The sequence below is a fragment of the Bos javanicus genome, chromosome 5 (assembly GCF_032452875.1).
Source record: "Bos javanicus breed banteng chromosome 5, ARS-OSU_banteng_1.0, whole genome shotgun sequence".
NCBI classification, from domain to species: domain Eukaryota; kingdom Metazoa; phylum Chordata; class Mammalia; order Artiodactyla; family Bovidae; genus Bos; species Bos javanicus.
The window spans coordinates 2,133,021-2,147,553 of NC_083872.1; the positions used below are offsets into that span (position 1 = coordinate 2,133,021).

The window sequence follows — 14,533 nt, forward strand, 5'->3', positions numbered from 1 at the left end:
CAGACCTTCTAATAGCTTCCTGACACCCTTGGAAATACAGATATATCTCTGCCTCAGGCCCTTTGCACTGGCTGTTTACTGGGAACACTCTTTCTCCTAGGTCTTTATACAAATGGCTTTTTCATGTCCTAAGAAAGGGCCACTTGCAAGCAAGTTGCAGCTTAAACATCCCTCCTGCAGGGAGGCCTTCCCTGACCCTTCCATCTAAAACAGCCATATCCTCTGCTTGATATCTGATGTTACATGATTTTATGATTTATATAGCCAATTTCACCTGACATTATCCTCTAACATATTTGTAATATTTTATTTGTTTATTTATATTCTGCATTTGGTCTCAGTTACCTCATGTGAGGTCTTTGATGTGTGGCACGTGGATTCTCCAGTTGTGGTGAGTGGGCTCAATTGTTGCAGTGCATGGGCTTAGTTGCTCCACGTGGGATATTAGGTCCCCAACCAGGAATCGAACCATATCCCCTGAATTGCAAGGTGGATTCTTAACCACTGGACCATCAGGGAAGCCCCTGTATGTTGCTTTTGTTTTCTTTGTCTCTCCCACGTGGCACACCTGCTTCGTGGGATGGGGTAGTTTGTTCCCTTGTTCGCTGCTGGAGCAGAGTTTGGCATACGCGGGTTTGTAGGAGTGTTTGTAGAATAAGTAGATGAATGAATGGATGGATGTCACAGGCAGGAGACCTACAGCCCAGAGAGGTTGTGGTCACATAGCCAATTAGAAATGAGTATAAGACTCGGGTCTCCTCATGTGTTTCTTTCCTTTAGATTCTGCTACCTTACAACAAGCCTAATGTAGAAATAATTCAGTCACTATTTGTTTATTTATTCACCAACTATTTACTGAGCTCTTATCATGTTTCTGACACTATTCTACGCCAGTTGTTCTCAACCAGGAGCAATTTTGACCTTCTGGGAACATTTCTCAATCTCTAGAGACATTACTGGTTGTTACAAATGGGGTGGGGATGCTACTGACATCAGAGGACTACTGGGGACAGAGGCCAGGGACGCTGCTGAGCATCCTACAACGTGCAGAACAGCCCCCCAGAGCAAAGAGCTAGCTGTCCTAACGCGTCAGTCCTGCTGAGATTGGGAACCTCTGCTCTAGGTGGACAGACAGGGATACCGCTCTCATGGAGCTGATGACAAATAGTACATTTCATACACAAATGAAAATCCATGTAAAAAAGTGATGTGATTGAAAAGAAAGCTCAGTCAGAACAGGGTAACGAGGAGGCTGGTAGGTGCTGTGGGTGGTGACGAGGTAGGAAGGGCTGTGACCTTAGCTTCTTGGGGAGATAAGTCAGGAAAGTAAGTTTTGCCTCCAGAGGTTCAGCACTGTGACCTGGAATGACCCATCCTTTAGGTGCCGTCCAGGGCTCCAGCATATTGGCCATTCAAGTTCAGAGGTCATCCACATGTAATAAAAATATAACATGCTTGGGAACTAAGGGAGATCTTAACCTCCAAATAAAAACAGAGTGAACTGCCATAGGCTAGAAATAATTATGATTTTCTGCCCCCTTTCAGGGGGTTTAAATTCTCTTTCTCAGCACCTTCATCGCTCCATCATCAGTGATACAGGACAGCGTTAATTTGATGCATTTTTTAATTGCTCCTTGTCAGCCTCTCACTTTACTTTCAGAGCACAAATAATGTAACTTCAGCTCCTCTCAAAAGTGTGGTGAGTCATTTGGTTGTACAGAGATTTCTGTTTATCTAGGTTGATTTTTGTAGGAACTTAACAGAAGCAAGTGTAGATTTTAGTATCTTGGGGAAACTGTAGTAGCTGATGAAGTTAAAACATGGGTCAATGAAATGGTTCTTACAATATGTGTTTAACCTATATGTGTGTAAGTATGTGGGCTTCCTGGGTGGCTCAGTGGTAGAGAATCCGCCTGCCAGTGCAGGAGACATGGGTTTGATCCCTGGATAGGGAAGATCCTCTGGAGAAGGAAATGGCAGCCCACTCCAGTATTCTTGCCTGGGAAATTCCATGGACAGAGGAACCTGGTGGGCTACATTCCACACGGTCGCAAAGAGTCAGACACGACGGAAGTGATTTAGCATGCACACACACACACACATATAAGTGTACATGTTGGCATCCGTTTAAGATTTTGCTAAGAAAATGGTAATTTGGTAGGCACACACTTGTTTTCTTGGACTCTCCTGGCGTCTTCACCACAATTCTTTACCAAGCATTGGCACATAGTAAGAACTCAACAAATGTTTGCTAAATGAATAAACCAACTGTAAAAATCAGTTTGGGATTATTGAATTCCAAGTTATTTTTCTACATTTACACAGATTTATTTATGTTACTGAACCACAACTTAGTAAATATAGTAGCATATTCTTATGGCATTATCACTGTGACAGATTCATTTTTTATAAATCTGTTTTTAAAAAAATTTTTAAATCATTGCAAGGGATATGATTTGACTCATAGGGTTTCTGAATCTAGGAAAAATAAGACTCTTAGCAATTAACGCTTTTCCCTTATACCTTTAACCTGCTGCTGCTGCTAAGTCACTTCAGTCGTGTCCGACTCTGTGCGCCCCATAGACAGCAGCCCACCAGGTTCCACTGTCCCTGGGATTCTCCAGGCAAGAACACTGGAGTGGGTTGCCATTTCCTTCTCCAATGCATGAAGTGAAAAGTGAAAGGGAAGTCGCTCAGTCGTGTCCGACTCTTAGCGACCCCATGGACTGCAGCCGACCAGGCTCCTCTGTCCCTGGGATTTTCCAGGCAAGAGTACTGGAGTGGGGTGCCATTGCCTTCTCCGACCTTTAACCTAGGGAGGGATTATTAGGCAAGAGAATAATGTCAATAAATCTTGATTCAAATGCATGTACATTGACAGTGCTGAAGAAATTATGCACAGTGCACCATTTTATTTTGGGTGCCCTCTTATTTAACAGAAGAACTTGTTGCCCAGTTCACTGGATGTGTGTCCATTAAAATTTTTTTTTTGCAGTGCTATTTCTTCACGATTGAGTTTGGCCTTTGCAAACAAGAAGGGCAGCTGCGGGCATATGGCGCTGGACTGCTTTCCTCCATTGGAGAATTAAAGGTATGAAGCTGTGAGCAAAATATCCTTCCCAAGAAAACTGGTTCAAGGTCACAGAAAATATTGATTCATCTGTCTGAGCCTCTCTGCTCACAGATACCCCATAAATATTTAGTACAGAGGACTTGGCACCTCATATGTGGGTGCTGACCTAACTTTTTACACTTTTGAAAATGGGTCATGCCTTTCTGGGTTTGTGGTGTGACTCAAATGGATGAGCAGCCATGTGCCTGAATCAACAGGAATGACAAATGTATGTGCAGATGTTGGGTAACAAATGACTGGCCTAAATATGGGGCTGTAAAGTGTGCACTGAGCTGGCAGTGATCCTACTGATATAAAATTTCTTTGTGAGGGTGGCGTGGCTACTCTCAATTCTGTCACCCCTATGACACCCATGGATTCCCTACCATCTACTTTCCAAAGGGGAATTTGAGCTTATTTTAGCTTCTTCACAATTGATGTAAATTAAAATATTTATGGGCATTTACAATTAAAAAAAAACACTTAAATGTACATGTGTTCAGAGAGGTATCTAACATGAGCAGTGATGCCTAATGGACGGTATGTATATATGTGTGTATATATATATATATTTTTTTTTTTTTGCCTTAAGATACAGTATAATAATTTGTTCAGAAATGTTGAGGCCTGGGACATTCTGATCATTTAACTATTCTGGTTAATTAAGAATTTCTATCTGTATACCACTGGGGGATAGCAAGCTTTGATGAGTTTAGAATGCATTGTGATATCTAATCTGGAAATGGTACTGAAAACAATTTAATCTTTCTTTGATTACTCAGACTGAGGTCAGGATTATGGACAGTCCTAGGGTTTTTATTTTGAATATTGATATTCATTACCCTTACAGGATATTTATTATCCTGGGATTATATGTTTACTAGAGCTTTTCACATGTTTGTACTTTTGAAAGATGCAATTTAGCTGTAGCTTTATTGAGTCCACTCACTTTATGACTTCATTCAATTCTCAGATATTTGGTTGAGCACCTACTATGCACCACGTACTTGTGCCAGGCATTGAGAGTGCAAAGACAAATAGTCACGATGAAGAATAAGAGTATGAAGAAGTTAACAGCTCTCTCAAAAGACACTTCAATAAACCTTAGAAGTTTAGGTGCAACATATTAACCCACTTAATTCTCCTAGCAACCCAGTAGGATAAGTAACATCGTCTTCACAGGTAAGGACCTGAGGTGTGTAGGACAGTAAGGAGCGTGTTTACGGTCCCACAGCCAGTAAGTGTCGGAGGTGGTCCTGAGTCCAGGTGGTGTGAGCTCCAGGATCTGAGCCCGCCTCCTGGGATCCCTGCTAAAGGCAGGTGACATTCTAGTGCAGGAGACGAACAACCGAGGTAACACAGACAGTGTGACAAATGCACCCGTCACATTTCGGCCACGTCTGGGAAGCCTTCCCGGCAAGGGTGCTGCCGCCCATGCGGATTCTGGAGGGGTGGGAAGGATGACTCTGGAGGAGTGGGAAAGGGAGGTGAGATGCTGGATCAGCCCGCTGACCACGGCGTGAGTGTGCGCTCCTTGGAGCCTGGCCCATTAAGGGAGCTGTGAGGCTAGGCCTTGCTGGAACAGATGATAATATTCAACATACAAAGGCCTGGTGTGATGTGGTGAAATTTTGTTTTTCTAAATTCTCAACAACAAAAAAATCCATTTGGGGTTAATCTCAAAGCTCACAGCCATAGCATGACGTCATCTCCCTGTGTGACCCATGCCTTCTATAAACTCTTTCTTGATTTCCTAGAAAAAAGAATTAGTCAGAAAATGGTGTAGCTCTTGAGTTAAATCTATTTACATTCTTCTCAGAGGGCTTACAAATGACACCAGAAAAAAAAAAAGGGAAACAAATCTCTTATTGCCCCAACTTTTGACAGGGTCCTCTGGTCTGGTTAATGAGGCATGTGTAGGCAGCACTGGGGTGAATCTGTTGTTTTTGTTCCTGTTGGTACGGATCGAGTCATCTGGAAATGGAAATCAGCCAGAAACATGGACACTGAAGGGCATTGTCTGCCGTGAATCTTCTTGTTCTGGTCCATCAGCTCTGGTCATTAGCATTCTTCCATTCCCATATTTCAACACTCCAACATCCCTATGATTGCTACTTTCGACCATTTTTACAACTCAGAAATTCTTTCTCTCTGAAATGTCTTCTGACTGTTTGCAGAGAATACCTAACACAAGAGCTTTCCCTAGTGTCTTAGCTTTGCCCTACCCTTTACCCCATCCCTGCTCACCTTGGCCTGAGTGTCTAGGGCCCTCTCACAGCACTTGTGAATCAGATCAGATCAGATCAGTCGCTCAGTCGGTCCGACTCTTTGCAAATACATCTGTTCAACTTTTATTTGAATGAACAGATAGTTTTGAGCCCAGGTGGGGACAACTTTATTAACAGCTTTATAATAATTCCTGTATAAACCCGCCTATTAATGCAGTTTTGAATGTGGTTACCTTTTGCGGTAAACTCTGCTTTTGCTGTTTCAATTATAGTCCATTTGTAGGTTCCGGATAAGTTGTCAGAAGTTTTGGTGTAGTCCTTCTAACTTTTACAGAACTCTCCACAATTCATCTTCTTTTATTGAACTGAGCACATTTTAGAATGTGTGCTTTAAAAGCCTCAGTTTTCAGGAATAAATGTTGCACTTTAGAGTTGCCCAAGTACTTCCAAGCAGTGTCTCTATAGTTTGAAGGATACCTTTCATTTTTCCTTCTTATTTTTTGACGATGTTTATTTTTTATCTTTGAAGATATAAAGGAAATAAATACGGAAATGCTTGTAAAAACTACCATACATCTGCTAACCATAAAGAATATCAAAAACATCTCAGCAATGATTGCTCTCCCTCTCTTGTTCTAATCATTTTTTCTGTGATGTGCTTTTAGGAATTCCAGAAGTGTATTTGGGAAGGACCTTTCTAAACCTTCATCACTGTGGGGAGCAGTTAATAATGAGCTAGATCAGCTGGAAAACTGACTTTACAAAAGGTTGAAAATGGGATAATTCTTGCTATTCACTCACAGTCTAGCGTGTTTCTTTCGTTTTTGCATTCTTGTTCTATCTCAGAGTTGACTTAACTGTATGACTGTCATTTAAAAAATTTATTATTCACTCATTCCTTCACTTATTTTACTCAACAAACTCAAAACTGAAAGTCTCAGTTTTCAAGAATGTTTGTGTCTTTAGGGGGTAAAATCTAACAATGGGATGGATATGCGTCTTTGCTGAATCCAGTCCTCCAGGAGAAGCAACAGCACGGTTTGTTCTTGTTAGTGGGTAAAGGACTCCTTGCTAGTTGATGAATTTGCTGAGTCTTATCTCAGAAAGTTTGCTGTTGTTCAGTCGTTAAGTTGTGTCTGACTCTTTGCGACCCCGTGAACTGCAGCACGCTAGCCTTCCCTGTCCTTCACTATCCCCCGGAATTTGCTCAAAACCATGTCCATTGAGTTACTGATGCCATCCAACCGTCTTAATCCATCTCAAAAACGAAAGGTAATTTCTCCTTCCTTTTTACAGGTAAGAGCACAGTCTAGTTCTTTGTTCCCTTGAGGGCAGAGATTATCCTTTTTTTGGCAAATGGCCTTAGCATCTACCTCATAAGAGTCGCTGGAATATTACATACAAATATATTTGTTCTGCTTTTCAGGTTTTGACAAAGCTGGTGGTTTTTGAAAATTTACTTATTATTATATTTTGGCTTTAGTTTTAGGATATCCTTGCATGGTGAATTTCTGGCTCTGCTTTTACGTAGCTGTTTATCAGCATTTCCATAACAACTTTATATTTACTACAATCATTTGTATTTACAGCCACTTGCGGCAGCTCTGTGAGGTGGTCAGAGGCTGGTCATTACAGCCAGGCTGTGGAGGCGGCCCAGGGCCCCCGTGTGTTCCCTGAGGCCTTCGAGGGTGTCGGCGGGGTGGCTGGAGTTAGGACTCTGAGAGCCTCTGAGCTGCTCCACCTGTACTGTGTTCAGATGGCCCCCAGCTCCCTTCCTCTCACCCCTTCCTTTCCCGAAGCAGCGCTGTTAGTAAGAACAGAGCAAAGATCAGACAGTGGGCGCTGGAGAAGGGTCTTTGGCTTTTACACAGGGATTTCTTGTTGAGGGAGTTTGTCCCAATGCCCCCTCCTGCCCCCGGAATCTTGTTCAAACTGTTGAAACTTTCAACATCACTGATGAAAAAAGTGTGATACCATCGTCACCCAGTGTAGCAACAGGGATGTTGTGACCATGCTGTGCTCAGTTAGAAGGAAAAACATTTGAGGGAGGTTCAAAAAATATTATAGACATGCATACATACTTATTATACAAACGCATATGTTTGAGTTCTGATGTAGGAAGAGATGATTGTAGTGTGAGTGTAAGGGTGTTTTTATTTAGGATCTAGAGCCCAAACTACTAGACTTCACACTTGAGTTTTCCCCCAACTTTAACCAGTCCTAATATAGAGGGTGAGGATCACAGGTTGACATCTAGAAGAGCTGAGAATAACTCCGTGTTATTGCAAAGGCAGGTGGCTGGGAGGAAGGAAGATTTTAAACTGATAAATTCAGGCCTGGCTCTGTTGCAGTCTAGGAACTGGCAGTCTCATAGCTAGGGCCATCCTTCTTTCTCGATGGTTCCAGCAGAGTTGCCCCAGTGAAGGAAGGTGTGGCTCAGTGCGTGTGTACACCAGGCATCACTGGGAGCCTGAAGCAGCCATGATAACCAAATTTACAGAGTGCTTCCCACTTGCCCGACGCTTCGCATGCATTTTCTCATTTAATCCATACCACATTCCCGGGTTATAGACACTGTAACTATTCCTGTTTTCCAGATGAACACTGGAATAGGCTTACAGAGGTGGAACAACTCTGAGAAATTTTTGATGCTGAAAAAAAATTTCTATTTAAAAGACTGGAATAGGCCAAAAAAAAAAAAAAAAAGCCTTAAATTTGTGCACTAAAAAGTCAATTAATTGGTAATGGCCATCTCTGTTGGGGAGGGTGGGAAGACCATACCCAGGCCCAATGGGAAAGGCTGCTAGGGTGAATTTATGCGGGTTGGGGTGGAGGGAGGGGACCGTGGAACGAGAGCTGTGTATTTACCTGACCCAGAGATGGAACCCAGTTTCCCTGCATTGCAGTCAGTCTCTTTACCATCTGAACCACCAGCGAAGCCCTGTGTATTGCAGGCCCTGTTAGAACTGTATTGCAAGAAGAGCTTTAGGGTTCAGGTAGATATAATCTTTGCAGTTTCTCAAAGAGGGAATTGCATCCTAGCCTGGGGAATTTTCGCTCATCTGGTAAACCTCTGGGATAGCTATGTTTAGAATCCAGGTCTCCTGGTTCCTAGTCCTGGGTCCTTGCCTTTTGCCCTGTGGATAAATCCAAAACAGCCCTTTTGGAGGGTATGTAGATGAGAGGAGGTGATGCTCAAGCATTCCTGCACTTTAAAAATGGCTTCGGAGTAAAAAGCTCTCAGCCAGATTCTCTCAGCATTAGAAAGCCTCTCTCTGCAGGAAATTGGATTAATTTTTGCAGACTTCAGGATATCAGACTCTTAACACTTTGGAAAGGATTTACCACAGAACTCCCTGGGGACATCAAGCAGTTTGGCTGTATGTTTACAGAGAATCGACTCTGGACACAGAGGAGAGAGTGTGAAACTTGTTCCCTAAAACCAAGGTGGCTTACAGAGAGATGTGGGTAGCAGTTGAGAAGCAAACTCAGTAGGGCTTTGCTCCGCTGAGCAGTGGAACCAGTGGAGACATGAACGATAGTCATGAACCCTTGAGCTGTGCTTTAGTTTTCAGAAGCAGGGGCCCTTCATGGGCTGCATGGATGTTCCTGGAGGTCATCGCACAGGAGAGCTTCCCACCAGTAAGTGAGACACTTATCAGTGTGATTGCCACCTCCTGTGTTGGCCTCACTCAGTGGCTGTTCCCCCAACTCTAGACTCTTCATTCTCCAGGCTAATCCTTGGGTACCATTATCATCCCTATATTTTTAACAGCCAAGGGGTAGAACTGGTCTCATACTCCATGGATGGAGTGGTCCCCAGCATATAACCAGCTGTTGGATGCAGCAGGATCTTGAGGATAGACTACATTGTTGAGAGCTTAGAACAATGAACTTCCAACTGTCTTTTTGATGATTGCATTAGTCAAGTGTGATATATATTACCTAATGGTCTTTGCTTCAAATCATATGCTGTGAATATACTGACTTTTCTTAAAGGCAGAGCGCCTTGCCCTCTGGGCTTTTTCTTGGTCTACTCTCATCTCATATTTCTGTTAAAATGACGAAATGAGCTCATTTGAGTATCTAGTAGAATCATCATATGATACATTTTTCTAAAACTACACTAACTTTTGTCTCTGTTATTATATACCAGAGGCATCCTCTACACATGGTGACTGCTAAAGGCGCTACTGTCCTGTCGCAGCCAAGGTCTGTCACACTGCAGACCTAGGTGGATAAGTTTCCTCCTCTTCCCTTGCTTGTCCTTGGCCCAGTGAGAAATCTGGCTCAGCAGGGAGCCCTGAGTGAGCTGTGCCCTAAACGTTCATACAGCCTGTTCTGCTACCTCTCTGCCTGTGCCCCTCAGTGCGAGTGTGAGAACATGCAAACATCAGGGACACTGTCAGGCACTGTCTTCCTTTTTGTATGTACTGATGGATAAATGGACAGTTAGAGCAACATACTAAATAAAATGCACGCAGAGTGTATGGCTGCAAAGAAAGCAACTGCTAGTTCCGAAAATCATGGGGAACCAATAGGAGGCCTATTCTTTGCAGAGGAGCAACAGTTCAGTTCAGTTTAGTTCAGTTGCTCAGTCATGTCCGACTCTTTGTGACCCCATGAACTGCAACACACCAGGCCTCCCTGTCCATCACCAACTCCTGGAGTCCACCCAAACCCATGTCCATTGAGTCGGTGATGCCATCCAACCATTTCATTCTCTGTCGTCCCCTTCTCCTCCTGCCCTCAGTCTTTCCCAGCATCAGGGTCTTTTCCAGTGAGTCAGCTCTTCGCATCAGGTGACCAAAGTATTGGAGTTTCAGCTTCAAAATCAGTCCTACCAATGAACACCCAGGACTGATCTCCTTTAGGATGGAGATCAGTGGAGAAATAGCTCCATAAAGAATGAAGGGATGCAGCCAAAGCAAAAACAACACTGAGTTGTGGATGGGACTGGTGATAGAAGCAAGGTTTGATGCTGTAAAGAGCAATATTGCATAGGAACCTGGAATGTTAGGTCCATGAATCAAGGCAAATTGGAAGTGGTCAAACAGGAGACAGCAAGAGTGAACATCGACATTCTAGGAATCAGCGAACTAAGATGGACTGGAATGGGTGAATTTAACACAGATGGCCATTATATCTACTACTGTGGGCAGGAGTCCCTTAGAAGAAATGGAGTAGCTATCATAGTCAACAAAAGAGTCCAAAATGCAGTACTTGGATGCAATCTCAAAAATGACAGAATGATTTCTGTTCATTTCCAAGCCAAACCATTCAATATCATGGTAATCCAAGCCTATGCCCTGACCAGTAATGCTGAAGAAGCTGAAGTTGAACGGTTCTATGAAGACCTACAAGACCTTCTAGAACTAATACCCCCCAAAAGATGTCCTTTTCATTATAGGGGACTGGAATGCAAAAATAGGAAGTCAAGAAACACCTGGAGTAACAGGCAAATTTGGCCTTGGAGTACAGAATAAAGCAGGGCAAAGGCTAATAGAATTTTGCCAAGAAAATGCATTGGTCACAGCAAAAATCCTCTTCCAACAACACAAGAGAAGACTCTACACATAGACATCACCAGATGGTCAACACCAAAATCAGATTGATTATATTCTTTGCAGACAAAGATGGAGAAGCTCTGTACAGTCAGCCAGAACAAGACCGGGAGCTGACTGTGGCTCAGATCATGAACTCCTTATTGCCAAATTCAGACTGAAATTGAAGAAAGTGGAGAAAAGTGATTTAGGTCAAGTATGACCTAAATCAAATCCCTTATGATTATACAGTGGAAGTGAGAAATAGATTTAAGGGTCTAGATCTGATAGACAGAGTGCCTGATGAACTATGGACGAAGGTTCGTGATATTGTACAGGAGACGGATCAAGACCATCCCCAAGAGGAGCAACAGCTCTCATCAAAGCACATTTTGTTTCTTGAAACTGTGAAGTTGTTTTAAAAATGTGGACAGAATTATTAGCCATGTGGAACCCCGAATCCCCTGATGTTTCCTGCACTACATTGAATATAGCACAAATGCAGGTGCTGGTGTAGTGACCTTCCACATATGATGAAGTTGTTCTGTGGGCCAAGAAAAAATGGGGCCCTCTGCATTCCCTGATTCACATCTGCATTTATCTGGACAACGGGACTTGGCGGGAAAGCAAATCTCACCCCGGGTAGGAGCGTGTGCCCTTTCTCTCACCCGTCAGTCCTTGGGTTCACTATTGTATTTTCACACTTAGGGAACCACGGCCTTCTTCACAGAAGGCTACCAATCATTCCAAGCAGTGTGAAATTGTTGGGGGAATGCAACAGTAATATTGAACAGGAAAGGTTTTTCAGTGTTTCTCCGGGAAAACCTTAGCAGTTAGAGATTGAGAAGTGCTTTGGGTGGACCAGAGGCTGGAATAGAGTGTCTTCAGAAGTCAGCCAGCCCAGACTTCTCATGGACACTCAGGAAATGGGGATCCAGAGAGGTGAAATCATCTGCCAAGGTTATCCAGTTAGCAGCAACGCCTGACTAGAGTCCATGTTTTCTTTTCTTTCTTTTTCTGTGATTTACCACTTATTCTTATTTATTTATTTTATTGGAGTATAAATGCTTTGCAGTGTTGAGTTGATTTCTGCTGTACAACAATGTGAATCAGCTCTCTCTCTCTCTATACACACACACACACACACACATATATCCCTCCCTCCTGAGCATCCCTCGCACCTCCCCACCCCATGCTACCCCTCGGAGTCAGCACAGAGCACCAAGCTGAGGCCCCTGTGCCACCCAGCAGCTGCCCACTATAGATATTTATTTCACACGTGGTGGTGTGTACACGCCGATCCTAACCTCCCAAGTCATCCCACCCTTTCCGCCCCCTCTGTCCACAAGTCCAGTCTCCATGTCTGCGTCTCTGTTCCTGCCCTGCAAATAGGTTTTCTAACTCTCGGTTCAAGCCTGTTTCTGCTAACTTTTCTCTCTCTGCCTCTCTCTCCCAACCAGTTTATCATTGAAATTAAGAAGGAAGGAATCTAAAGGGGTGTTTCTCAAAATATAATTTACAACCACCTGTCTGAATCACCTTGGATGCCTTTAAAATGCAGACTTCTGGGATTTATCCAGACTTTTCACATAAAATTGAGGCCTGGGTTTCTGCATTTCCTACAAGCTCCTCTGTGATTCTTAGGCACATTCTGTGCAAGAACTACAGATCCAGGGGCTATAAATAGGCAGGTGGCAGGAAATGAGTGCTAACTTTTAGCATCACTGGATTTATCTTGAATACGATCTTTCATTGTTGCTTGCTATTCTTAGTGCCAGTCATGGGGTGAACTGAACAGGGCTAATGATGGTTCACAGAGTACCTGCATTAGCTTTTCTGTGTCCGTCATGTCTGCTCTGAGCATAAGTATAGCTATTAATATTAGCTCTTTTTTTTTTTTTTCCCACCTGGAAATATTTATCTGCTGTATATTGCTCTGCTGTGCTTGAGGGAAGGTAAATGAATACTTTGCATGTATCCTCAAATATACAGGCCCACTCCAGCCTCTGTTGGTATGTAGTACCTGGCCTCAAAATGTCTCACAATGAGTCCACAAATAGTTCAGTCAGAGTCCCAATTACCTCTCCACGCAGGTAATTATTACTTCTGCCATTTAAGGGAAATTCCAGTCCATTGCTGGAAGCAATAAATTTAAGACCATATTTGTTCTCTCTCCTGTTTCTATTCATAGCATAGATTTAAAATTTCATTTCTGTGGAGTTGGGCTTCCCAGGTGATGTGGTGGTAAAGAATCTGCCTGCCATACAGGAGATGCAGGAGAGGCAGTTTTGGTCCCTGGGTCAGGAAGATCCCCTGGAGGAGGAAATGGCAACCCACTCCAGTGTTCTTGCCTGGGAAATCCCATGGACAGAGGAGCCTGGTGGGCTGCAGACCGTGGGGTCACAGAGTCTGACACGACCATGCACGCATGCACATTCTGTGGGGTTCCAGCTCTGAACGGTCCTTCAGTATGAATTTGGTTAATAGTAAATAAAATAATACCATTATCTCCTTTTTGCCCCCTCAGCTACTAACAGACTTCAAAACGACCAACCAACCAAACAAAACCCTTCACAGTCTGTTTCCCCTGCCTTGGGGAGAGTTCCCCGTGCTATGGTGGATGAGTAACTGGGCAGTTCTGTGGGAGGCCGGAGCTGCTCTGGAGGAGTGTGAGCTGGTGGCCCTTCGGCAGTCTCATCGGGGACTTTAACGGGTTTCACGGTGTGTTTTGCAGCATGCTCTTTCTGACAAGGCGTGTGTGAAAGCCTTTGACCCAAAGACAACCTGCTTGCAGGAATGCCTTATCACCACTTTCCAGGAAGCCTACTTTGTTTCAGAAAGTTTTGAAGAAGCCAAAGAAAAGATGAGGTAAATTTCTTTTGCTTCCATCTAGAGAACATGACTTTTTATTTTGCTGGTTCTGTTCCTTCCTTATATCTGTCTCTTGAGCCTGTTAGGGTTGATCCCACATTCTCCTCTGTTCTGTTTATTTTGCAGGGACTTTGCAAAGTCAATTACCCGTCCCTTCTCAGTCTACTTCAATCCCTACACTCAGAGTATTGAAATTCTGAAGGACACCAGGAGTATTGAAAACGTGGTGCAGGACCTCCGCAGCGATTTGAACACCGTGTGTGATGCCTTGAACAAAATGAACCAGTATCTGGGGATTTGATGCCTGGGACCCGTGTCACTGCCAGCATGATCTTTTGGGGGCTTAACAACAATTCAATGTCATATAACACCGATAGCTTTCTGTGTCATGGCTTGGCTAGTAAGCACACAATTCTCTGTATTCCTACCTACTTGTAACTTACTGTGATAATGTGCGAAACACCATAAAGAACCCAATGGCAGATAGCCACTCACTGTATGGAACAGGCTTAAATGTCTTAAATAAATTTGACATTACAGCTTAGTGTCCTTAGCTAAACTGTAGCTATTGAAAATTGTTAACAAATAGCCCTCTTCTGACTCTAGCTTGTGACCTTTTCTTTCTGAGATCAGAGCCTTTCCTTTGTGTTCATTAGATAAAATGAAAATAGCAGTGAAACTGTTTCTGTTTTCTCCAGTGTGAGTGTTTTCACAGCACTATTTGAGATAAACCCAGAATTGTATGAAACTTCCTATCACATTACTAAAAGATTCAGTAT

The 14,533-nt window shown here is 43.3% G+C and overlaps 1 protein-coding gene across 1 annotated transcript in view; it reads left to right on the forward strand.

The window, feature by feature from the left end:
* TPH2 (tryptophan hydroxylase 2) overlaps nucleotides 1-14,293 on the forward strand; it is a 103,027-nt gene extending 88,734 nt beyond the window's left edge. Inside the window, exons 9-11 of the mRNA XM_061415529.1 lie at nucleotides 2,996-3,091; nucleotides 13,618-13,751; nucleotides 13,881-14,293. Coding sequence (XP_061271513.1) covers nucleotides 2,996-3,091; nucleotides 13,618-13,751; nucleotides 13,881-14,055 — 405 coding nt within the window. The 3' untranslated portion in view covers nucleotides 14,056-14,293. The remainder of the gene's footprint in view (nucleotides 1-2,995; nucleotides 3,092-13,617; nucleotides 13,752-13,880) is intronic.
* Nucleotides 14,294-14,533: the final 240 nt, after the last annotated feature.